Source organism: Larimichthys crocea, chromosome III, assembly GCF_000972845.2.
Source record: "Larimichthys crocea isolate SSNF chromosome III, L_crocea_2.0, whole genome shotgun sequence".
In the NCBI taxonomy this organism is placed as follows: Eukaryota; Metazoa; Chordata; class Actinopteri; family Sciaenidae; genus Larimichthys; species Larimichthys crocea.
In genome coordinates, this window is record NC_040013.1 from 19836233 (window position 1) to 19860365 (window position 24133).

At 40.5% G+C, this 24133-nt stretch overlaps 2 protein-coding genes across 12 annotated transcripts in view; both read left to right on the forward strand.

Moving 5' to 3' along the window:
• The window catches only part of LOC104919548 (ankyrin-3), a 117549-nt gene extending 111727 nt beyond the window's left edge, over positions 1–5822 (forward strand). For all 11 annotated transcript variants that reach the window (XM_027278235.1, XM_027278243.1, XM_027278236.1 and 8 more), the window contains 5 exons: positions 141–303; positions 1087–1170; positions 1301–1414; positions 2345–2436; positions 3743–5822. In XM_027278235.1, coding sequence (XP_027134036.1) covers positions 141–303; positions 1087–1170; positions 1301–1414; positions 2345–2416 — 433 coding nt within the window. In that variant the 3' untranslated portion in view covers positions 2417–2436; positions 3743–5822. The remainder of the gene's footprint in view (positions 1–140; positions 304–1086; positions 1171–1300; positions 1415–2344; positions 2437–3742) is intronic.
• A 1455-nt stretch (positions 5823–7277) lies between these two features.
• On the forward strand, positions 7278–21269 carry LOC104919538 (coiled-coil domain-containing protein 6). The gene is made up of 9 exons (XM_010731588.3): positions 7278–7737; positions 8822–8971; positions 10806–10934; positions 11564–11667; positions 12477–12637; positions 14145–14301; positions 15535–15635; positions 16860–16981; positions 19621–21269. The coding sequence occupies exons 1-9, from the start codon at positions 7351–7353 to the stop codon at positions 19816–19818; spliced, it is 1509 nt and encodes a 502-aa protein (XP_010729890.3). The 5' UTR covers positions 7278–7350; the 3' UTR covers positions 19819–21269.
• The last annotated feature ends 2864 nt before the right edge of the window (positions 21270–24133 follow it).

Consider the following 24133-nt stretch of genomic DNA (forward strand, 5'->3'; position numbering starts at 1 on the left):
TTATACAACTAAAGGCTTCAAACAGAATTCCTTAAAAAATATCCAGTTTCTCAGAATGACAGCAACCTGAATTTGAAATCCACCACTTTACTTTCAAAAATCTTTCCTTCGATCCTAATTCTGTGTTTCCTACCCAACAGCCAAGAGAACTCTAGTGACTCCATCACTTCCTCGTCTAGGGGAGAATCAGGGAGGTCCCGACAAAACGGCGACAACTCAAAGCACTCACCTCAGGACGGCTCATCTGAATCATCAAACGGCAGAAAGGAAGAAGGAACACTAGTGTCAGAGAAAAAAGTCCAGGTAACGTTACAAGCAATAATAATAATGTATAGAATCAAACAAAAAATACTCTAAACAGCAGTTTAGTAGAATATAATCCTCTGAAATGTCTGTGGCTACTAAAGCATTACATTGCATTATGATTCTGTTACTGCAGGAGAAACCTAAACCTTAATGTCAGTGTTTTATTCCAGGTTTCTCTTTTCTGATACAGCCAATCTTGGAAGTGAAGTACACGAAGGCCATCAACAAAATGTCTTAACTAACTAATACTATTGCCGATACATGTGCTTCTCTCTCCTGCTGACTCCCTCCATGTGTTTGTGTAATGACCTTATAACACCTTCCTCAGCAGCGGGTTAGTGTAGATTCCGGTTCAGAGGAAGAACAGACTGTAACCACCAGAATCTTCAGACGCCGTATCATTTTAAAGGTACCCTGAAAGCCTGGAGCAGAAGCTGGAATGACCTTTGGTTTGGTTTGGGTTTGGTTTGGTTTGGTTTAGACCGGTTAGTCTGGTGTGTAGTGTAGTAGTATTGCTTGGTGTACTAATAGCTCTACGCTCTTTGTGTGTTCGTAGATATGTTTGTGTACATGACTACTGAGTCTGTCACAGTTCATGGTACCTCATACCATGGTGTTTATGTTAACTAGTTGAAGACTAACCTTGTGCTCGGCCTTTTTCTGACGAGGAGATTCTTTCTTTGGGTGTTGTTTCAGCGTGGTTATGGTGAAGGAGTGTTTTATCATGTTTGAATCAGCTATTTCAGCCCTCAATCATGTGCTAACCAAAAACATTTGCAGGGAGAAGAAGCAAAGAATATCCCAGGCGAGTCTATGACAGAGGAACACTATATGGACCAAGATGGTAACCTCATCAGTAGAAAAGTAACGTATAACTAAATTTCCCGTTCATCCCTGAAATAAAATCACACAGAGAGAAGCATAATGTTTTTTTATAAAAGCAGACACCATCAGATCTTTTCCTCCTTTGTCGACATCCTTCTGCCTCGGGCAGGTAATCAGGAAGGTTATTCGGCGGATGTCTACTCCCACACCAGAAAACCAAGGAGGTGACAGGTGGCTACAAGACATTCAGCACAGTCCCACTCTGCAGGAAGACGGGTCAGAGGTTGGCATGAAGAAACCTTTTAACTGTATTCTAGGAGAACATTGGTGGGAGGTCAATGGCTAATGCAAAAGTTAGACTTAAAGCTGCACTGGGCAACACTTGGGCAATAATTAAAAAAAAATGATTTATAGTTTATCAGTCAAAGTAGGGATGTAATAAAAAAGAGCATTGTATCTTATCTAAATCAGAAACCTCTTCAACCTGAGATTACACCATGTGAATAAAATAACTCTTATTTAAGAGGAATGTAAAGAAGAAAGTCACAGTTTAAAAGGAAAAGAAAGAAATTTTATATAAAATGACTGATAGCACGTTACATCTCAAAGTTACATCTCACTGCAGCTTTAAGTCAAAGAGGATCAGCTGGATTTGATCATGTTCAGTGTGTGTGTAGGTGAATTTCTGATTAACACTGGATTAACTGGTTTGGGATAACTGTCTCATTATCTACTGGACAAAAAAAAAAACATAAGTGCAGTTGAAGCACATGTTGTGTTTTGACACTGTGTGGTGTCTATTGTGTTCGCATAACAAAGGGTTGCTGACTCTGCTCCTGACTGTGTGGTTTTAATGGTCTTTTTAAGTGTTTAACCGATTAGTCAACCGTCTGACTAATGAGCATCGTGACTCTGCTGTGAAAATACAATCTGCCTCGTTTGTTTCTAACTCTTTCCACGATAACTGAATTTTTCTTCTTCCAGGTGTCTAGTTGGTGTGTGGTTTGGGTCCTAATTATATTCTTAACAATTAAGCCCCTACTAATCTTTGTTAGTTTCAGATTCCTACAGTGTGTGGACTTTTGCTTTCTCCTTTGTCTCAGTTTGCTGTTTTAGGTTTGTGTGTTGGGTTGCAACTTCTTTTCCTTCAATGAGAAGATAAAAAAATGACCCCTCACCTTTATATGTGTGTGTGCTTGTGTTTCTTTTTTAGCAAGGAGAAGGGTCGAGGAATAGCAGGCGAAAGGATGACAGAAGATCGGGGGATAAAAAGCTCCACTCATAGGGATGGTTGTGTTCCAGCAGGTACAGTAACTCACCTTGTCTTTGTTATCAATAGTATATGTACATTCATGCAAAACGTCTCTGCTCCATCTCAGTTAAGTTTCTGCTGTACCGCTGCTGTCTTTACTGTATTCTATTTAGCTGTGCTACTCTTTGCGCTACTGCGATCAGCAGTTATCTGCTCTCTCTTCTTTGTACTTGACTCTATGAAGTTGTACATCAGTCTGCACTCACTGACTCTGTACTCTCTCCGCAAAGGGATGTGCTTTCTTTCTCCAGAGTTCAAAAATACGTCTATCAGCACTGCCAATTAACTTGTACCACCAGGAAATCAGCAGCAGTGTAGGGCGGTTTGATAAACTGTTTTTTTTTTGGCAGAAAAAATTGTTAGAGCACGAAACACCCACCTAAAGCTACAAAAGGTCATTTTCATGTTTGTGTATTTATTAAGAAAACAAAATGCAACACGCTAATTAGTGAAATTTAGAGATGCTGGTACGACGTGGATATATTTTTAACTCCGCCTGCTTTTCTTTTGCTTGCAGTCTTTATGCTTAGCTAATGGCCTCCTGGCTCCATCTCTATACCTAACGCACATACATGAGAATGGTATTGATCTTCGCCTCTAACTCTCGGCAAGAGAGATTTCAAACTGTTACTTGTATTCTCTAGATTCTTGCTCTGTCTCACAGACTCAAAACTGCAAATGGCTGACTGATGTCTGAGTCTAGTTATCCTCTGTGCTCACTGAGTGTGTGTGTGTGTGTGTTTGTGTGTGCGGGGCTGATGGTGATGGTAGACACCTCAGCATTATATTGACGCACTGATGCCCTCCATTGCCTGTTTTTGTCCACTAAATCCCTGACGCACAATAGTATTGTAAGCATCCAAAAAGAGTTTGTTATCCCACTGGCCAAACTGTTAATCCCTACTGCTGTTCACCCTTATGTTATGTTTGCAGTGAATCATTCCATCTGTGCAGGAAACTGACTTTTCAAATAATATGGCTCCACTGCGAGGTCTGGCAAAGAGTTTCTATGGTAACAGAGGTCACCATAACAACCCACAGACCATCGGGTCTCATTAACATGCTGTCATACAAAGATCACGACAGTGTTTTGCCATTAAAAAGGTTTTCACACGTAGAACGTTTTTCTTTTATGAGACAAGCATTACACCTTTTCAACTGAATTTAATATGTAGGTAAGATAATGGATAATAATCATTTGTAGGTGTTAGAAAATGTCTTACACTGGCCAAATGTAAACTGATTAACTGTTACATTAAATGTGCTACAATATATGATGTTCTATTTTGTGTCTTACAGATGTGCAGGAAGTTAGATGTTTCCTGGAAATAAGTGTTTAGAGGGCTGAAGAGTTCCTATGTGAGGACATCGGGCGAGGGTCCAGTCTGCAACTATCTCCTTCTAACAAATGGTTTTCACGTGAGAGGAGTCGACCCTTCTGACTTACCGCATGAGCATGAAAAACTCACCTCCTGTCATTCAAAGGATTGGGGAGGTTTCTCACTTTCTGACTGTGGTGGACCTGTGGACAATGATTCTGCTTCCGGTTTTGTGTGAAACAAATACGTGCCATCGGTCCACTGGTGTCTGTGAGAACTTTTCTGAGGAGCATCGTTTGCTGTGAAAAACGAGACAAAGACTCCCTTACTGACAACCACACAGGTGCAAACTGTGACCAAAGATGGCACAAGAGCTCAATCCACACGGTGGGCGGAAAGAATGAAGTAGACACAAAAACACACAAAAAAAAAAATCTAATGGAACACTTCTGATCCAGTTTCAACACTCGCCTTATAGTTTTTTCTTGAACCCATTGTTGTCAGGATGTAAATTGTTTTGGGATTTTTTTCTTCCTTTTTAAAACTTAAACTAACACAAAAGCTTTTTTCTGTATATAAAATAACAACGTGTAAAAATCTTAAAAAAGGGGAGAGTTACCGGTTGAGAACGCACTGAGGAGAGTGACCTTTTCAAGTGCTTTCAAAATTTATTGAAACAGTTCCACTTTTAAAGATTTGAGTGTAACTTCACAGGTTCTTGTATAATTAATTATTAGAGCAGGTATAATGTTTGTACATGAAAAAAAAGACAAAAAACGCTGGTTTGATTTTAACAGATGAAATTTCCAGAAAATCAAATTCCACTAATTCCCAAAGTGGGAATGGATCTAATCCTACAAAAAGCAGCCTTTCAGAGTTCTCATATTTTCATGCATGCTGTTCACATTATTTTAAGTACAATTTTTACAAGTTTGCAAACACTGTATTCAAATGACAAATAAAACCCTTTATCTGTGTACACATATAGCCCTAACATTTGTCACCAATTTTATATTTTAAAATTGAAAAAGGATACCATTAAAACATTTATCATGTCGGGGTGAGAATGGGAAAAAAAAGTTCTATAGCTTCTTGAGGGTGTGATGTCTCGTCTGTCTATGTGAAACCGGAGGGCAGCTTCTGCTACGAGAACGAAATAATCTGAATGTAAATGCTAGTAGGCTGGCTCGCTGTAAAATTATAAATGTATTGTGCGTATTGGCTATAAGGTGTAGGAGTCTCTGTACACTGTTAGACTGTTTGTAATCATTTTAGCAGTGTGTCAATTTGGTTTTTCTAACGGCTGCTGTGGTATTTAAGGAAAACTGGGGCATTTCATTTTGGATTTTTTGGTGAAGTATTTCCTTAATTTAAAATCCTACTCACATTAAGGACACATAAAGACATTATTTGATTGTAGCTCTAAATAGCATATTGTATGACAAAAACACTGGATGGTCAAAAACAATTATTTAAGCATTAAATAAATTGTGTTTAACTCTGAAACTGTGTGATCTTTTTAGGCTTGAGAGTCTGTATATGCAGTGTCGAATAGAATTGTTTTCACTAGCTCATTGGCAAACTTTTACTTTACATTACATTAGGAAATATCTTTGTATTGGTTTTCATTAGATGCCCATGTAGTTCAAGTGTGGTGTTCTACTGGTGCGATGGCTCAGTATGCTGATGTCTATGCTGTGGACATGAAAACTATGTAACTTTTTTTGGGGGTGGGGAGGGTTAAAGGAAGTCAGGTAGGGTGCTGTACCACATCCCCTTATACTACTATGTCAATCAGGGGGTAGAGGATCCTTTGATATGGTTGAACTATCAATTTTTGTCAATTTTGTTTGATATGTGTTTTCACCTGAGCAGATTTTTTGATGTACAATTCTTACTAACAGAGTGAAGCCATTGAAATGTAACTATTCTAGCACTTTGGTTATTCAAGGTCTTTTAGAGGCTATAGCAGCAATGAAGCCACCACAAATGTTTCAGACGTCTTTAAAAAAAAATCTACCTAAAAATAAAAAAAATAAAAATGCATTGATTTCGCAATATATTTGTCTCTGTTCTTGTCTTTGTGTCTTTGAACTTTTTTTTTTCATTATTATGTAGAAACGTAATGGTAATCGGGCAAGTATGTCATGAGAGACACAGCCCTTCAACCACAATCATGCTTCCTCCGAAGCGTCCTTGAGGAAAATTTTACAGGGCTGTTTGGTTACATGTTTGTACGGGCTTCTGGGAGCCAGGCAACAAGAGTTTCACATAAGGATGTTGCTTTTTTTTTTTCTTTCTAATGGATTGCATTTCAGTAGCAGTTTTATCTAATGTGCTTTACAATTTGCCTTTCATTCAACTATTCACACACACACACACACACACACACACACATTCAGAAATGTAGGGTTCACTGCCTCGCCCAAGGACACTTTGACATGTGGGCAGGAGGCCCTGAGGATTTAATCACCAGCTCTACCTCCTGAGCCACAGCTGCCTCATGATAAATGATTAAAAAATATATATTTCAAAGCAGTCCCACCAGATGGAGGAAGAAAAACATACACATAAACTCTCTGTGCAGTAGCTTTATGCAGAAATAAGTCAGTGCAAGTTATGTATTAATGGCCATCACTCAAATCAACTGTCACAGAATTAGTCTCCTCTCTCTTCACAGAGGGGAGCCATTATATATATTATTTTTTAACATAAGTGGATGATGACAATCTTTTCTAAACCTACAGTTTCTGTTACTGCTTGAGCTGTATAAACACAGTTGCCCATAAAGTTGGAATAATTTAGTTTTCAGACACATTCCCTCTCTTTATTCCTGTTTATATACATCAGGTTTTCACTATGATATACTTGGAAGAGACCGATCAATAAAGTTTAGAGATGATACACTTTAAACCACATGGTCACAATCACTTCATGAGAAGAGGTGTTTGGGGACAACAGTGTATATATTATTTCTTAACATTAAGTGGATGTTGGATGAAACTAATAGTAGTAGTAGTAAATACACCTGTAATAACTTTTTCATTTTACCTGCAATTGCTGCTACTGCCGAGCTGTATATATATATGTTAGTATATTTATTTTAAGTCCATGCTGCTTGTACTGTATATATCCTATAACATATTCATATTTATACCTGCATTATATCCTGTTCATACATACTCTGCACTTCTGGTTTCATTGTCTAAGCACTTGTTAAAGTTGAATCTAATCTAATCTGATGTAATCTAGTAGTAGTGCTAGTTACAGAGAAATGCTCTGACACTTATGGACCTTCCACATCATCCTTATGTTAAGATTATCCCGATTTTAGGTCGGTGTTGTGAACTCTTCTGAATAAACACAGATATATTATCCAGCATTTAACTTTTTGACACAGGACTGCGGGGTGATGCAGGACACAGTTTAAGGTTTTTAATCATTCAGCTGAAAGTGTGAGCTCAGCTTGTCATGTTGCAGTCTCGGGATGGATGGCGTTGATATAAAAATGCATCATGAGGTTTCGCAGTCTCATGTGTCAAAGGATGCAATGTGGCGCGGTACTGGAGACATCCTGCTGATGGCGCTATGCCGGCAAGCGTGCGCAAGGTCACACGGTGTACCATTTCTGCTGTCTGCGCTCCTCAAACGCTGCAGCTGCCGTCGTGTTCCCCTCTTACTTACTCCACCACCTCCTCCACCACACACTGTCGCACAGCCATGGCGGACAGCGCAAGCGAGAGCGACACCGACGGAGCTGGGAGCAGCTCGGCCACCCCGATGTCGTCCTCCGCCTCGAATTCGGGCAAACCGAGCATAGTCATCTCACAGTTTCGCCTGGAGGAGCTGACGAACCGCCTGGCCTCGTTACAGCAGGAGAATAAAGTTCTCAAAATTGAGCTGGAGACGTTCAAACTCAAGTGCAAAGCCCTGCAGGAGGAGAATCGGGACCTCCGCAAAGCTAGCGTCACCATTGTGAGTAACGTTAGCCGCTAACGAGCTACATGCTACACGCCAGTTTACATTGTAACGTCTGTCAGCGAGTTAGCCGCGTCTGTTGTTGTCTGTCTAAACCAACGTTGGCCTTTTATTTAATGTGTTTTTTAAAATCTTTATTTGACAACGCTGTTTGTGTTTTTGGTAGCTATCCACTATCATGTTGCTAACGTTAGCCCCAGCTAGTTTTTTTTTTGGCTTTGTTTTGCTTTGCGTTGCTAACGTGGCTAACGGTAGCTCAACGGCTAAGTTAAGGGCGTTTTTATTTTTTTATTTTATTTAAAAAAAACTACTGTTGTATCTATTTTTTATTTTATTTATTCAGACACTGTCACCACGTTTATGTCCAACGTTGTGGGTAAAAAAAAAAAAAAAAAATCAGCTCATCTCAAGCTGCCTTTTGGCATGGACGGGGTGCGTCATAATATATCTCCACGGTCGGTTAATCGTTAAGAAAAAAAAAATGTGTAACTGATCTGTTGGAGAGATGTTGGGGAGGGTATGTAGGCCAAACTTAGCGAGGTGAATGCCAGGGTGATGTGTTGGCAAATGCACCCTCCTGTCCTGCCCTGCCCTGTCCTGTCCTGTCCACCCCTCTCTCTCTCTCTGTGTCTCTGTGTTAAATGTGTGAGGCTTAACTAGCTGTTTGCTTTCTTTTGTCCTGTTGAACAAATTCTGCCAGCCTTTGCAAAAACAAATAGTTTTTAAGCTTTGAGGTCAGGATGGAGGATTTGAGACTACATCACACTACTGCTATAGCTGTCCCAACACATTTCCTCAGTGGGCCCCCCCTTTATGTTTCACTCTTCTCCACCCCCTTCACTGTAAAGTCACTGCAATGTCTCTTGAGTCATTGTGCTTCCTCTTTGGCTGGCAGTCTTCACTGCAGCAGTTTTTTGTGTGTGTGTGTGTGTTTGCAGTACCCCCCTTTTTTTATTGGTCGTTACAATTTAATCAGGATAAATGTGTGTATCCAAACACTTTTTGGACGTGCCAGATCCACTGAGAGTCCACTGATGTTTTGCCTCTCTCGTTATTTTTTTTTATTTTGTGTGTCCTGCAGCAAGCCAGAGCGGAGCAGGAGGAAGAATTTATCAGCAACACCTTGTTCAAGAAGATCCAGGCCCTGCAGAAGGAGAAGGAGACCTTGGCGGTCAACTATGAAAAGGAGGAGGAATTTCTCACCAACGAACTGTCGAGGAAGCTCATGCAAGTGAGTGATGGGAAGCTTTCATTAGTTTGAACTTTCACCCCTGTTTTTTTTAAAGTATCACTGTGATTCAGAGGTTTGTTTGTTTTTTTTAACGCTCAATTATGCAAAATTTGTTGCGTTGCAGAGTTGTCACGTGTGTGTGTCTGTGCGCACGACCACATGTATGAGCGAGCAGCAGCAGCAGCTAGTGCATTATCATCAACTGTATTGCTACTCGCCTGAAGCCTGGAAATGCTCAAGATGACTTCACTGCGGCTGCTAGCTACTCTAAATGACTCTCAAATTACTCTCCTCCCGTCTGTCGGTTATTTGGTTCAGTCTGTTTTCCACATCTTACTTTCCCGACTGCTGAGCGCACCAGCGACGCACGCGCATGCTCTCACACTTTGAATGGCTAGCTGTTGGCTGACTAATGGTTTGTTGATGTGTAAAGAAGTGGGCGGAGTGGGGGGGGACCCTGCAGCAGACCCTGCTTAAGGTCATACAGATGGACTTGTTTGGGCTTTTGTTATTACGCCCACCCGTTTAACATGAACCAGAACTGTGTCTGCCCCTGCCCGAGCACCCATAGTGTGTATGTATATGGATGTGTACACGGGCATGGGATGATTAATGTAGAACTGAGCAAATGTGGTCATTTATTTCACTGGGTGTTTAAATGCTCCTTTAGTAAACAATTTTGTCTGACCTGCGTTTTCCCTGCCATTACTTTTGATGACGGCTACTGAAGTTTTGACAACTTAAGTAAAAAGTCTGAGTACCTCAGCAGGTATATGAATCAATTGCTCAACACACCGTATGAGACACACGGTCAATTTGATGTAAAATATCATTTGCGTCCCCATTTCTGATATTTTCCAACGTGGCGATATCGGTTTTTCTTTGTGGAGAGGAGCTATATAAATGTTTCAAATGATTTTAGTCCAGTTGTTGTTAATAATTCATGAGATAATCAAGGGAAAAACTTTCAGACAGTTACCATTATCCACATTATGTACGCCACTGTCGTGCTGTTAGTTACAGGCTGCCTCTGCTTTGAAGAGCAGAAGAAACCAAGTGGGATAAAATCTCTTTTCACAGACTCAGACATAGTTGCCACTCACCACACAGTACAGTGGGCTGGAGGCCTGTTATACAATAGCTCTTAGTTACATTGGCAGAGAAAGGGAGGCACATTATCAGAACAATTCATAAAACTGTTAGCGTGTTAATTAGATGAAAATGGCTGCACTGGGTGTGGCGAAACGTGGTGGCCCTTTTTTCTCTCAGCCAGAATACCACAGAACACTCGGCTCTGTATGAATGCAGTCATTGTAAGTTAAAACAAACTGTGTTGTTCTGAGGTGTTCTAGTTGTTTCTGTTAGCAGCATAATGGAAATTATTATTTTCCCCTCTCAAGTCCTCCTATGAATGAATTTGCATCCCCTTTTTTCCAGTAATGAGTAACCACTTCTATAATTCATCAAACAACTGTCCCATTTTGAATCAGCGCTGAGCCGCACCCTTTCTTTTTATTGGTGAGCTGCCAAAGGTGGTTCCTTTGGTTGCCAAATCATTATTTTACACTGTTTCATTCTTCAGGGAAGTTTAACCACGAATCCAGTAGAACTGTAACATTGGCTTCCTGTTTTGCGTTACTCACGATGTGCAAGTTAAATGATCTGACACCAGTGTGTTTGTTCACTGTGGTCATCAAATAGTTTATATGTGACTCATCATGAATCTCTTCTTGTGCTATTGCTCCTCTCCCTTCTTTCTCATCTCTCTTGTTCCATCCACCTCCTCCTCTTCTTTTCCTCTGTCCGTGCACTGCCCTCCTCTTCTCTATCCTAGCTCCAGCATGAGAAGGCAGAGTTGGAGCAGCACTTAGAGCAGGAGCAGGAGTTCCAGGTTAACAAGCTCATGAAAAAGATCAAGAAGATGGAGAATGAGACCATCTCAAAGCAGCTAACCCTGGAGCAGGTATGCTTATCCGATTAGAGCAAGAAGATTTCAGCATCCAGCGCGGAGCAGCGTATCCCTAGACTTGTGTGTCCAGTTTTTGTGGTGGTGTAACATACCCACGTTTCACCATCCTTAATTCTTCCCTCTGAATGTTCGCTGGAAAGAACATTTTGGTCTGTGGCTTTGTCAAACCTGTGTGTGCCGAACCACTCCATAATTTTTCCATGCTCTGATGACAGGATTTTTCTGTGGATGTGCATGCATGCATTCGTTGGTGCTCACTCATGAATGTATGCATCAGATTGCCTGTGTGGGGGCGTAATCAAATGGCATATTTACAAAACGCGTGACTTAATTTTACCACAAATAACACACTAATGAGCAGCTTCTTTTAGCTTTAGGGTTATATCAGATGGCAAAAAAGAAATCTCTGTAGACCACCCTGCAACACTGTTATTCATTCTGTCACTGCGGCTCTCGCACAAGTCCGCATAGAGACTGTAGCTCTATGAAAGAGAAGCTTATCTAGACAGAGACCTTGGGTTTGCAGAGTAGTGTATTTGTGCGCACTCCCATGAATGCTTTTGAAAACGTCAAGGTTTCTGCGTCTCTGAGCGTCACTCTCTCCTCTTCCTTTTATTCTCCAGTTGAGGCGGGAGAAGATAGACCTTGAGAACACATTAGAGCAGGAACAAGAAGCCCTGGTCAACAGACTGTGGAAACGAATGGACAAACTGGAGGCTGAGAAAAGGTGAGGAACGATCATATTATGTGTAAATCACTTGAGCACATAGGTGCCATGCACATTTTAGACTCTGCTCCTTGTTGACCTGCATTCAAAACTTGTCCGTATATCCACACATGAACAAGTTTGAAAGCCAAAATCACTTCAGTCCTATTAACAAGGAATAAAGATCCATGCTGAGGGTCAAACTATGTTATTGACTGTTTTTTTTTGTTTTGTTTTTTAAATATCTTACTCTAAAGTGTTAGAAAATAAGTTCCACCTACCCAGGTTGCTGTCTTCCAGAGCTTTCAGCCACACATTTCATAAGTGGATCATCTGTTGATCAACTAATATATAAATAGTGTCAGCTCTAGCTGAAACCTGATGGTTGTGTGTGAACATTACACTTGCATTCTTAGCCCTGTTAAGTGTGCTATCACATGATTTAGCTTCTTTTTTTTCTTTCCCATCTGTTTTGATATGTTTGAAAATGTGCAAGCATTGCTGTCTCTGACAGTTGCACACATTCACAGGCATACATAAAATGCCTGTCAGCAAAAACATCTGACTCAGCTTCACTTGTGATGCAGAATTACCAATGATTGACTGACCGTAGCTTTACGGTTGTCGGTTATTTATTTATTTTTTTTAAGAACAGAATTATCTCTAATTAACTAAAGTCTTATATTCAACTGACTTTTGTCCAGATTCTTGTAAAAAAATTGGGGCATCTGACATAGATTTAAAAAAAAAATTTAAACACAGCTTGTCACCGTGCCCGTCCTTTCTTTCGAATCCTAGTAACGGTGCAGTCTGTTTGTTTTCTAAACTAGAATCCTCCAGGAGAAGTTGGACCAGCCTGTATCAGCTCCTCCCTCCCCGAGAGACGTTTCCATGGAGATAGACTCGCCAGAGAACATGATGCGGCATATCCGCTTCCTGAAGAACGAGGTGGAGAGGCTTAAGAAGAGCCTGCGCACCACTGAGCTGCAGCGTAAGTGGCCTCTCAGCTTGTCACATGATCCAAGTGTGGGGTGTGGGCTTTGAAGAGGCATGGTACCCGCAAGTGTTGATTAAGGATGTGATTGGTAAAACCGATCCTCCGATAGGCGGTGAGCGGTGGATTCACCCTACACACAGGCATGTTTTGTTTTTCTTCCCCCGGAGACCAGGGAGAACAGGATACTTTCTGGCCTGGATACAGTTTATATCCTTGTTACCTCCACTTGGTCACATTACAGCTGAAGATACTTAAGCTATATGAAGGAAGTGAAACAGCACAGTGGTCAACAACAAGCCTCTAAGAAAGTCTAATGATGGTTTTAATCTAAAATCCCTCTTTCTTCCATTTGAAATTACACTGAAGCATATTACACTGGGCCAACAGGTTTTTTCAGCTTTACTTGACAGATTGAGAATAAAGAGTCAGACAGTTGAAAGATGCGCGACATGCACCGTCTGGAATCAAACTGGTGACGTGCAGTTTAGATTCATAGCCGTATTCCTAATATCGGTTTTATGTCATCTGTACATATTAGTACTTGTTGTTTGTCCTCATTTTATTTGACAATGTTGTCATTTAACAAAATATTACTTGTGACGAGGCTGCTAATCCTGTGATTTGACTAACAAATAATCAGTGTTGCTTTTTCCTATTTGATCGTGTTGTATCTCAGGCAGCTATAGCCTATTTTCACAGAGAAATATGTGTCCAGTTGGACCTTTTTGGATGGACGCTTATTTTCATAACTTCATAAAAATGTAGGGCAGGGCAGGTTATGTTTAATTTGCTCTCTGTAGGCCTATAAAACCAAATGTACTTGTATAGACACATGCAATAGGGCCAAACTGTCCCCTCCCTTCTTCTCACTTCATCATGTCACTGCTGTAATAATGTTTTCTTCCCAAAGCATGATGCCACTCAGTAAGATCTAAGGTTAGAACAAGCCTGAGAAGGCATGCGGGATCAGGAGGTGAAGTCCATATTAGGGCACTGCATTATCAAAAGTGTTTGTAGACTCACTGAAAACAGCTTCTCATGTTTTATGGGTTCTACTAAAGCACACAGGGCGTGGACAAAATAACAGAAGCTTTTCACAGTTCCACAGAACTGCGGTAAACATTTTGTTGAAGCTAATAACACTTGTCGAGATTAAGTTACACACGCCTGGGAGTGTCACTGAACTTTTATTGTGTATGTGCTTTGTTTTTGCCACTAGAGGGGGCTGTTCATCCAACCTTTAACTAATGCTCTGAGCATTGCCTGTATATAAAGATCATTCCGGTAGCAAGACAGTATTTCTACAGAAATCACTATAATGCTGCTTGACCCACTTAAACGTCATTTTTTGAAATGGAAACGTGATTCCACACAACCAGATTTGAGGGGAAAATACAAGTGCAACAATTTTGACAGTCCGTGCAGTTGTTGCTGATAAGTGTTGATATACAGAGGACAGAATGTGAATTTAACAGTATTTATTTGTTCTGTTTGTCTTCAGATACAGAGAAGCGTGCCCAGTACATAGAGGAGGAGCGACACATGAGGGAGGAGAACATCCGGCTGCAGAGAAAGCTTCAGAGAGAAATGGAGCGCAGGGAGGCCCTGTGCAGACAACTGTCAGAGAGTGAATCCAGTCTGGAGATGGACGATGAGAGGTAGAGGATGGGGGGAAAATGATAGGACATTATTATCAATAAGGTCACAATAACTGAAGTGACGTAGATGAGAGACTTTATCTTAGTAATTGGCACGGCTTGCGTGCTGGAGTCTGTTACAGAGACATTAGCCATTTATACTCCTGACAAAATGTTGATCAGTGTCCCAAAGCCCATAAGATGTTTACTGTCATAGAAAACAAATCACATTTGGGAAGCTGAAGAAACGCACATATACATTAACAAACGTTTAGCAGTCCATGTGAAGGTATATAAGTATGGTACTAATCATAAAGGAGGAGAGTTTCTTGGCGTGCTGCTCGTTAGCCGATGATGCCATTAGACAAGGAAAGTTGGTTTGTGAAAATAGTCTTTTGATGAGCAGTGTCCGCTTGTTAGATCAGAGATAACTGGGTATTGTCTCTGTGCAGAGTTAACCGCTCGGAACGAAGTTGCGCCGCTGAGCTAACTAAGCTTATTTAGTCTCAGTGAGCGGTGCGCTAACCAGACAGCTTAAGGACAGGACAGGCTCCCGTGTTGCGGTTGTAATCCTTCCTTGTCCTTTCTACGGTGGTCGGTCTGCTACAAGGAGACCGCGCCAAGGTCAACATAGCACTTTTGATATCAGTTCATATGACTTGTTGCTTAATAACAAGTTTCATTTATCTTTTTATAGCAAACCTTATCATTAAAATCCATATATATCATTTATTGATGTTCCAGTCTATTAAAGGTCAGTAAAACTATAAATAAATTCCCAGTGTAGATGGCAGAGTTTCCGGGTTGACCAGGTGGGGCAGTCCTATTACAGGTCACAGGATGTAATCTGAGGACAGGTGCGACTGTAAATGTAATAGATTACCCGTTACCCTGGCCCCCAGTCTGTTCTGAAATCAACACAGGACTGTAAGTTTGTTGTGAGGCCGCAAAAACACTCAAACACTGTTCCATCTAGCTAAGAATGAGGTCATGTAGCAGGATTCAGTATTGTACACATCTAATCTTTATCTTTTATATTGGCTGTTGCACTGACGTTATTGCCAGTCATGTCAGCATTCTTTTCTTTTTTTTTATGAAGCTTTTGTCATTTGTTCTCCTGTTTATTGAAGCACCTTGTCATTTGTGACTTTTAAAATGGTTCTTTAATGTTTGATGTAGAAATGTTGCACATGACCTCCATGAACGTGTGAATTGATCTTCAGTTTTCATAAAGTTGTCATTTCATCCTTTCAGGTACTTCAACGAGATGTCTGCACAGGGCTTGCGAGCAAGGACCGTGTCCAGCCCCATCCCCTACACCCCCTCCCCGAGCTCCAGCCGACCAATATCACCTGGTATGTCCATTTTAAGACTTCGGCATCGAAAGCGTCCTGGTTTCAGTTTTTCTTTCAAGTAGTATTGACCAATCGCGTTTCAGCAGGCTTTGATTGCTTGTAGGTTGAACAAGCCGAGCAAAGAGTGAGAGGCGGAACACGTCAGCTTACGATTAGCTTTATTTTTAAATGCTGTGTATTCATGAGCAGAAATCTGTTTATACGGATGATCTGAACTGCGTCTTTCTCGTCATTCTTCTGTATCAAGTTGCTAATTTGACTGCAGAGGAAGTCGAGGCCAGATACGGCTTCACTGGAAGCACTGAAACTTCGACCATTGTCCCCAGAGACTAAATCATGGTTCAACCAGCCATCAGCCGATGGTTCATGAGATTGATCTCTGGGCAATACAGTAGTCGACAAGGTATATCATGTCAGGGAATGGCCACCATGGCAATAAAAAGCACCTTTGCTATCAATTCATATGGATTGTTGCTAAATGACAAGCTTTATTTATCTTTATAGCAAACAAACACAAACAGTCCAATAAAATCTTTTGCTCTCTTATGTAATACCACCTGACAGCTTTTGCAGCTCTTGTTTTTGTTCAGGAGGATCAATAAAACGTTACATTTGCAAAAGTTATGGTTACCTAACAAATACATTGTTCTAATTAGAGTTTATGAAAGACGTAAAACAATTCAGTATTTCACTAGAGTAAAGTGCTAAATCATTGAACATGAAATAAAATCGAAATGACTTTTTTATGATCATCAAATATTCAAGAAACTTCTTGAAATAAGATCTACTAGAAAGCAGCTGTACTTCCTGTGTTTTTATCAGTGTTGTTTGACGCTGGGAACAAAAGTCGTTTAAAGCAGGTCAGTAGTAGCTGTGTGAGAGAGTGATAGGAACTGAAAAATAAACAACGTGCAGGTATCTTAGGGGATTGAAAGGCACTTTGGGTAAACCAAAAACTCCCATGTAACACTTCTAGATTAAGCATTAGGTCCAAATTCTGAACACAATGCTATGGGATATCGAGCCATTTCAAGTCTGCTTAATCATGTTGGGTGTGATTCAGCAGGATATCTGATTACAGCCTAAATATTTGCACAGGGATAAGTTGCACCGCTGTTTTTTCTGCTCTGTCAGTTGCCTAAGCTAAGTAATCCTGATATTTTAGGTAGGTTGGATACAATTAAATATAACGTCTAATGTCTGTCTTCCTGTCGTTTGTCACAGGTCTCTCATATGGCAGCCACACAGTTGGCTTCACCCCTCCAGCAACACTGTCCAGAGCTGCCATCTCCCACTACAACACCCCTGCCCTTCACGTCCACGGAAGCTCCTCTCACGCAGTAGCGGTAAGTAACATCCACCCACACCTTGTCAACCAGGCAAATTGTATGTCGTGTGTAATTGGATGTCAGTTTTTGAGCCACAGCAAAAGGCCAAAGACAAAAGTCTAGACTGCAAAAGACTAGATAAGATAAGATGTTCTTAGTTTAGTAGCTGTTGATCACTCGCAAGCCCCTACTAGCCAGTTAGGAGAACTGAGGAGTCAGCAGTCAGTATAAAACAAAGTAGTTAAAAGCCAGTCGCTGTGAAGTTCAATTTTCAGCCATGGTGGATTAAATGTAAACTTACCTGGCGTATTTAGTTTTCAGTAACAGGCTTATCAAGGCAAAGAACAATTAGAGATTTGAAGTTTGAATGTCAAGGCTAGTTTTGTTGCTAATACTGTGCAGTATGTTTGTTTTACTCTGTAGATCAGAGTTAAAATCAACAAACACGGCCGCACTGTAACCATATTTGAAAACCTTAAACCTGCCAAAGAAAACCGGCCCGTTCCTGTAATGGATATTGTTATATCATACATCACAGCCCACTTTTATATTGATACCAGGAGGACATTCAATAACTCCATAAATGTCCCAAGGTCCAGTCTGCTGTTTATGGCTTTTGTAACACAGTGATAACTGAGACAGCACACCCTTTTGATATCGTATTTATTTCTTTATTAACATTTTATTCATACATATACCACCGTCATCATCCATTCAAGCCCTTTGCCAGACTAATCAACAGTGTGTCAAATAAGGTCATAGCAATCAGCAGGACCTAAATGGTAATTCCTATATTTTTAAACCTGGAGCCCTTTTTTTTGTAACACATTTCAGGGACTAAAGTCAACATCAGCATAATCCAGAACTGACAAGAAGACTTGAAATTAAATTAAATTATCTGTTTCAGACAAGTGTGTCAATGTGAAATTTGAACATAACCTTTTAAGACAGCCAAGATAGTTACACTCCGAGACCCTCTCAATAATTTCGTCGACTATGTATCTGGCTCTAGAAAGTCTTGGTCATCTTTGCATTTAGGACTAATTTCAGGTTAAAGCCACGGTTCACAAAGGGTGGGGTGTGCCCCACTGGTGGGGAATAGAGACGTGAAAGGTGGAGCACGCCAAACGGAAGGAAATTTTCCTTTTTATGCCTATCTTTATCCAGACATCCTAACTCTCCCGGAAGTTCCAGGGAGTCTCCCACATATTGATAGCAACTGATGAGATCCAATGTCCCAGAATCTGGAGCAAGACCGCACACTAGACTAGACAGTGACTGTGTGCGCGTGTGTTTGTGTGTGTGTTTGTGTGACACCAAGTGTAACAGGACAATCATTTCCCAAAGTTATGCATTGCTGTCTGAGACAGGTAGTCCTTAAACCATTTATAGGGTTTATGATCAAATCATATAGTCTTCATAAAAGGGCCGCAAGATTAATGGACTCAAATGCTTTGTTAGATCAACAACGGGAGCAGCACAGTATTTCCCTTTGTCAGCAGCAGATACAGTGTGATTTATAACCAGAGTGACAGCAGTGACGGTGCTACAGTATGTTTAGCTGTGAAACCAGTTTAATGTGGACACATCAAATAAAACAAAAGGTACAAAAAGTTTTTCCAGTAGATCACCTCAGCTGACATCCACAACACAAATCATGCTCAAATAAAGTCCAGCCTGTCTCTGTGATATTTCTCTTCCAGAGAAGACAACGGTCAGGATACACAACTGTCAACAGCGTTCAACTTCATGAATGCTGAGCCCAAACATTGTACAGCTGCAATTGCATTGGACAGTTTTGTGGTATTAAATTATACAAATGTCTATCTAACTCACTGCACGGAAGTCCGTTTGATACGATCCAGATCACTGTGACCTAAGTCTTGACCAGTTCATAAAGTCTTTGTGAAGATTTCGCAGTTTCTTTGTGGTGTTTTATTTGTTTATTACAAATTACTTTTTTAAAATATGTATTTCACATTTAAATGTTTTACATGTTTACTTCATTTCACATCAAGATATATGACCTATTAGGAAGTGTCTCACTGTTAGATTGTCAACATGTTTTTCAGAGCAGCTTTAGGATAACACCAGTTTTTCACTTGACCACTTCAGCGTGATCAGCATCTTTGTAATCACTTTACTTAAACAAACAAGTTTTGACCAAAGTCCCTGGCAGTAGCATTATCCATTAGGTTAAAGTTCAAAACATAATGCTATACTTAATGTACAGTCAGCTGAAATCATTTATTCAAGTCCTTCCTCTCACAGTTCCCTGCTATTGTATAACTCGGTCTCATTTTCTGGTACAAGGATGGTACAGACCACATCTCTCTCATCACAACTCAGCCCACCCAGGAGTTAAAACCGAGAAATAACTCTGTCTGGGAGATCAGAACCTCAGACAGATTAATTTTTCTCTAAAACCCTTTTTTCCTTTCTTTTTTACATTCCACTGACTGGAATTGTAGTCGTCAGGTCATGACAAATAGCTCAGTGACGGGGAACATGACTGGGACACGTAACCTTGCCACTCAACATGTTGGTTGGACTGACTTTGACGCAAATTGAGGTTTCGAATGCCATTGTCTGATTGCATTATACAAGATGAGGGATATTTATTTATGTCTCTCTCTCTCACTCTCTTTCTCAAACAGAGGCCCTCCCCAAGAAGAAGCACCAGCCCCGACAAATTCAAACGTCCAACACCCCCACCCTCCCCCAACACGCACTCAGGGGCCCAGCAGGCTCAGCCCCCACTCCCCCCACCAGCTCAGCCCATGGTCCAGTCCATGTCGTCCCCGGCATCTATTTCGCAGCACGCAGCAGCACAGCAGCCTCCCTCCCAGCCTTAACGCAACACACAGTCTCTTGTCTTTTTGCGCGTGAGTGCGCCCACTGAATGCCACGACGCTACCGCAACAGCAGCTTCCATCATTACCAGCTCTGGAAGTCAAGTTTCTTACTCTTTACCAACTCCACAAAAGAAGCAGCTTCAAAAAGTTTTAGAGGGGAAAGAAACAAGATGGCGGCTCATCCTCAGTGAAGCGGGGGCCGTCTGCCAAATCCACACGTGGCGTTACTTAACTACTCTTAAAAGGAATGGATGGACTGAAAAATAATCGCTTCTGGGATTTGTAGGCCAATTATCTGTTCCACCTTCTGTCTTGTACATGTTATATTTTTTTTTCTTTGCTTGGGACTTTAGCTGGTTGGAATTGTTGTTGTGGCGCTTCTAAGATAGCACAAACAGCACATACAGTATGTTTCATGGTGGTGTTTTCTGGTAGGTCGGATGTTTGGATTAACGGATGGATGTATGGCTAGAGAAATGGATGGACTTGATAGATGGATGTGGTCGAATCTTTTCATGCCTATAATACGACACTCAATTGCAGCAATGTCCTCCACTCCTGCTCACCCCCACACCCTTTGTCTCTGAAGCAAGTGTCAACACCAAACCCCGGCTTAACACCGCTTCGTTACGGTCGACAGGAGGTGTCATAGAAAACTTCTAGGAGGTTCTCCATTATAGGGCATTGATCAAATAGAGCTTGCACCACCGTTATTTTAGTCCCTGAAAGCGTTCAAAGCTCTGCTGCTCTTCAGTTAAAATGAAAAGGAAAAAAAAAAAAAAGCAAGGAGGATGGACACTGGTACATAAACCACAGATCAATGTCGCCTTTTGAGGTGTTTAAAAATGTAGTCTGAGGTGTTACAACTTTAGTCATGTACTCAGTCTCTTCTCTGCTCTTCTCTCTCTCTATCTCTCTGGTGTATTTCTGAAAGCTTCTATCATCCTTGTGGATATTCCTCATCAGAAAAAGGAAAAAAAAAAAACATAATGCTCTTTACACTAAATATACATACTGCTAAAAACATTCTAAATGAATGGTACTGTTGAACTAAATTTCTATGTATGATTAAAGCTCTTGAGATGACAACTTCTGTTTTTAATTGTCGGTTTTATGGATAGCACATGCTTTGCTCATTTGTAATGCGAAAAACTATGAGTGTGTGTGTGAACATTGATCAGCTTTGTAGACTTCAGAACTGTTGCAAATACCAATCAGTCTGTTCTTTGTGGTCTTTTTATTTTTTCCAAAGCAGGAGACTGTGATTTCATGCACATGTTGAATTTGACAGATCCTAACAGGTACACAGGTTCAGTTGATCTTTTTTTGTTTTTATGTGTTTAGCAACATTGGAATGTGTCCTTGTGGAAGTCATGAGCTCCCACCACACGCCCTTCAGTAGTTGATGGAAAATGTTTGTGCCTTAAATAAATACGCACCATCACAGCTCACACCCTGTTTGGGAAGGCAAAAATGTTATATTTCTTCTAACGGAGGAATCCCTCTTAAATACATTGAGCGATGTTTTGCACTTGCACAGATGAAGAGTTTAAAGGTCCGGTGTGTAACATTTGGTGTCCTCTAGCAGTGAGATTCCAGATTGAAATCTTTCATACATAGCATCGAAGGAGCTAGTGGCTGAATGAAAACAGTTGGCGAACTCCCTGTAAGAGGGCCCACTCTTTCTGTAGTTATAAAGGGTTATACACTAATGAAAACATAAATATTCAATTTCCATCTATGGACCCTCCTAAATGTTACACTCTGGACCTTTAACCTCCAGGATAACAGTTCACGTCTTCTCTATACATCAACACTGGTAAGATCTGATGTTTTATTATCTTGCTACCATGCTTTATAACTTTGTAATGTCTTACTCAAACTTGCAAAAGGTTTTTTTAAGATCCCGTGAGGATGAATTCAAATTTAGCAACTCCTCTTTCTTCTAGAGCCACTGGCAGATATTTCACTTATTTGGGGAAATATCTCAACATTCATGGTTCCAAGATGATGCATCCTGCTGAGCAGTGATCCCCCTGACTTTTACTTGAGGGCCAACAAGTTGCCATTTGCCAAAGGATGAATTGTAACAACTTTGAACCCCAGTATCTGATATAGTTTCTTTCATCTATAGTGCCATCATCAGGCCAAGATTTATTTTTGCCCAAGACATTACTTATTACTAATATTTATTCATGACAATATACTTATATACAAAACTACTATTCTGTCAGTTTCAGCTATACTTTTTATTTGGTGATAATTAATATAGGTTAGGATGGTAACCCTCCAAAATAAGATTATGAATATGGCAAAAATATTTGTTAAACATCAGCATGTTAGTCTTGTGAGACATGCTCTACCAAGTACAGCCGCTACAATGGCTGTGGAGATGTTAGGTGGACAGGTGAGAAGGTCAAAGCTGCAGCCAGAGTTTGGGATTAATAATAATATTCACAAAAAATTCTTATTCCATGGCTTGTTTTTGATGATTAAAGATAGCTATTAATAGCAAATAACTCAAACTAATGATTAAATTGAAAGGCTAAACAAAACCACATCAAATAAAATAAAAAATAACTCCATGAGCCAGCCGATGCAAATTCCAGATTCTCAAGGTGCAAAAGTAATGCGGACAGTTTGGATGGAAACTTGGATTTTCAAGATGTTTGGCCAATATTCCAGGCTGCTGACATGTGACACATCACATCAGTTAAATTTGGACCACAGAAAATTGACTTCACAGTTTGCTCCAACACGACAACATAACAGCTGAATTAAATTAGAAATCACAGGGTATTAATCAAAGTCATAATCATATGTTCTGTGGTGTCTTGGTGTGCTCTTTGTTCAAATCAATGTAGTACTTGTTGAGTTACTTTAATCTGGATCAAAGTGGGGGATCAACCAACAGACAGACTTTGCCATTACCTAGAGAATTCTGGAGTCAGTCACCTTTGGATGTTATCACATATAACAACTACATCACGCGATAAGCCTCTTAGGAGCAACAGTGCCATTGGCTCCTGATTCTGTGCCAGTCTCTTACTTTCATTTCCTTGTCTACGTCGGTTTTAACTGGTTCTAACTGGCTGAAAACCGGGGGAGTTTTTTTTCCCCATGAATCAATCTTTCCAGGATCATTTAACATTGTAAATGATTGTAAAGTAGGTGTAATAACCTGTAGTGGAAGGAGAACAGGGAAAGGATGACTACCCATGCAACAGCTCAGGCTTTCTTTACGTCTCCACAGGTAACTGTAGCCCATTCACACATACGGCCGGTTCAAACTGACCAGAATCGAAATATACACCACATCATAAGAGTGACATGAGAATATCTTTGTCCAAAGACTTGCTGAGTGTTCTGATACAACCAAAGTGCATCCCGTGTTTTTCTATGATGTTGCGGTGTTCTCTCTTGCCGCTGAAGCCAGCAACCTGAACTAATCCAAGCAGGAATCTGGGCCGGAGGCTCGGGGTGACCATGCTGGGTGCTAAAATGGCCTTTCACCTCTGAAGTTTTATGGAGCTAGATGGCCAAACCAAGAGACATTTATCCAGACTGCAGGGTGGCTCTGTATGTTTACACCTGCCAAGCCTCTTACGGAAAAGAACAGCGGGCTGCTGCTTCTCAGGTGTCACAAAAGAAGGAGGAAAAAAAAATACTTTAAAAGAATATCAGGTTCACTCACATAAAACTTCAGGGAAATCTCTGTGTTTTTACTAATGGCGTGTGGATGAATAGTAGCTCTGCAGGAAGGGCAGATGTAAGCGATACATATGTTTTGTCTTGACTATGTTCATAGTAAGATGGTTTTTCATATTTGCCCATTGAATCCTCATACTTACAATAGATTCTGAGATACATTATACATAGACCAAAACCTTGTGCCAGGACAAGGTAGCTTTTACTTGGTTAGATAAGCAAGAGCTCTCCAGTCAAAGAGTTAGTATAATTTTAGCTCTAATTTGATAAAGAAGATCTCAAAAACATTAAAAACCAACATTAACTGTTAGGCATTACTGACCCAGTTATTCATGCACTCCATATATGACAGTGTAGGCCCAAGCATCACCATCTAGAATGAAACACCTCACATCCTTATACAATTAGGCAATTAAAAATGATGTCACATACTAAAAAGATACAATCTACTTAGCTTTGAGAGCTTTACTCATTTTTATTTTCTCAAATTATTTTTCAAATGTATCAACAGTCCAAGTTTTTTCCAGATACAGCCAAGGATGAGACAGTAACCACAGTTACTAGAACCATGGTGAATGGCAACTGTAAAATACCATCACAGATCCAA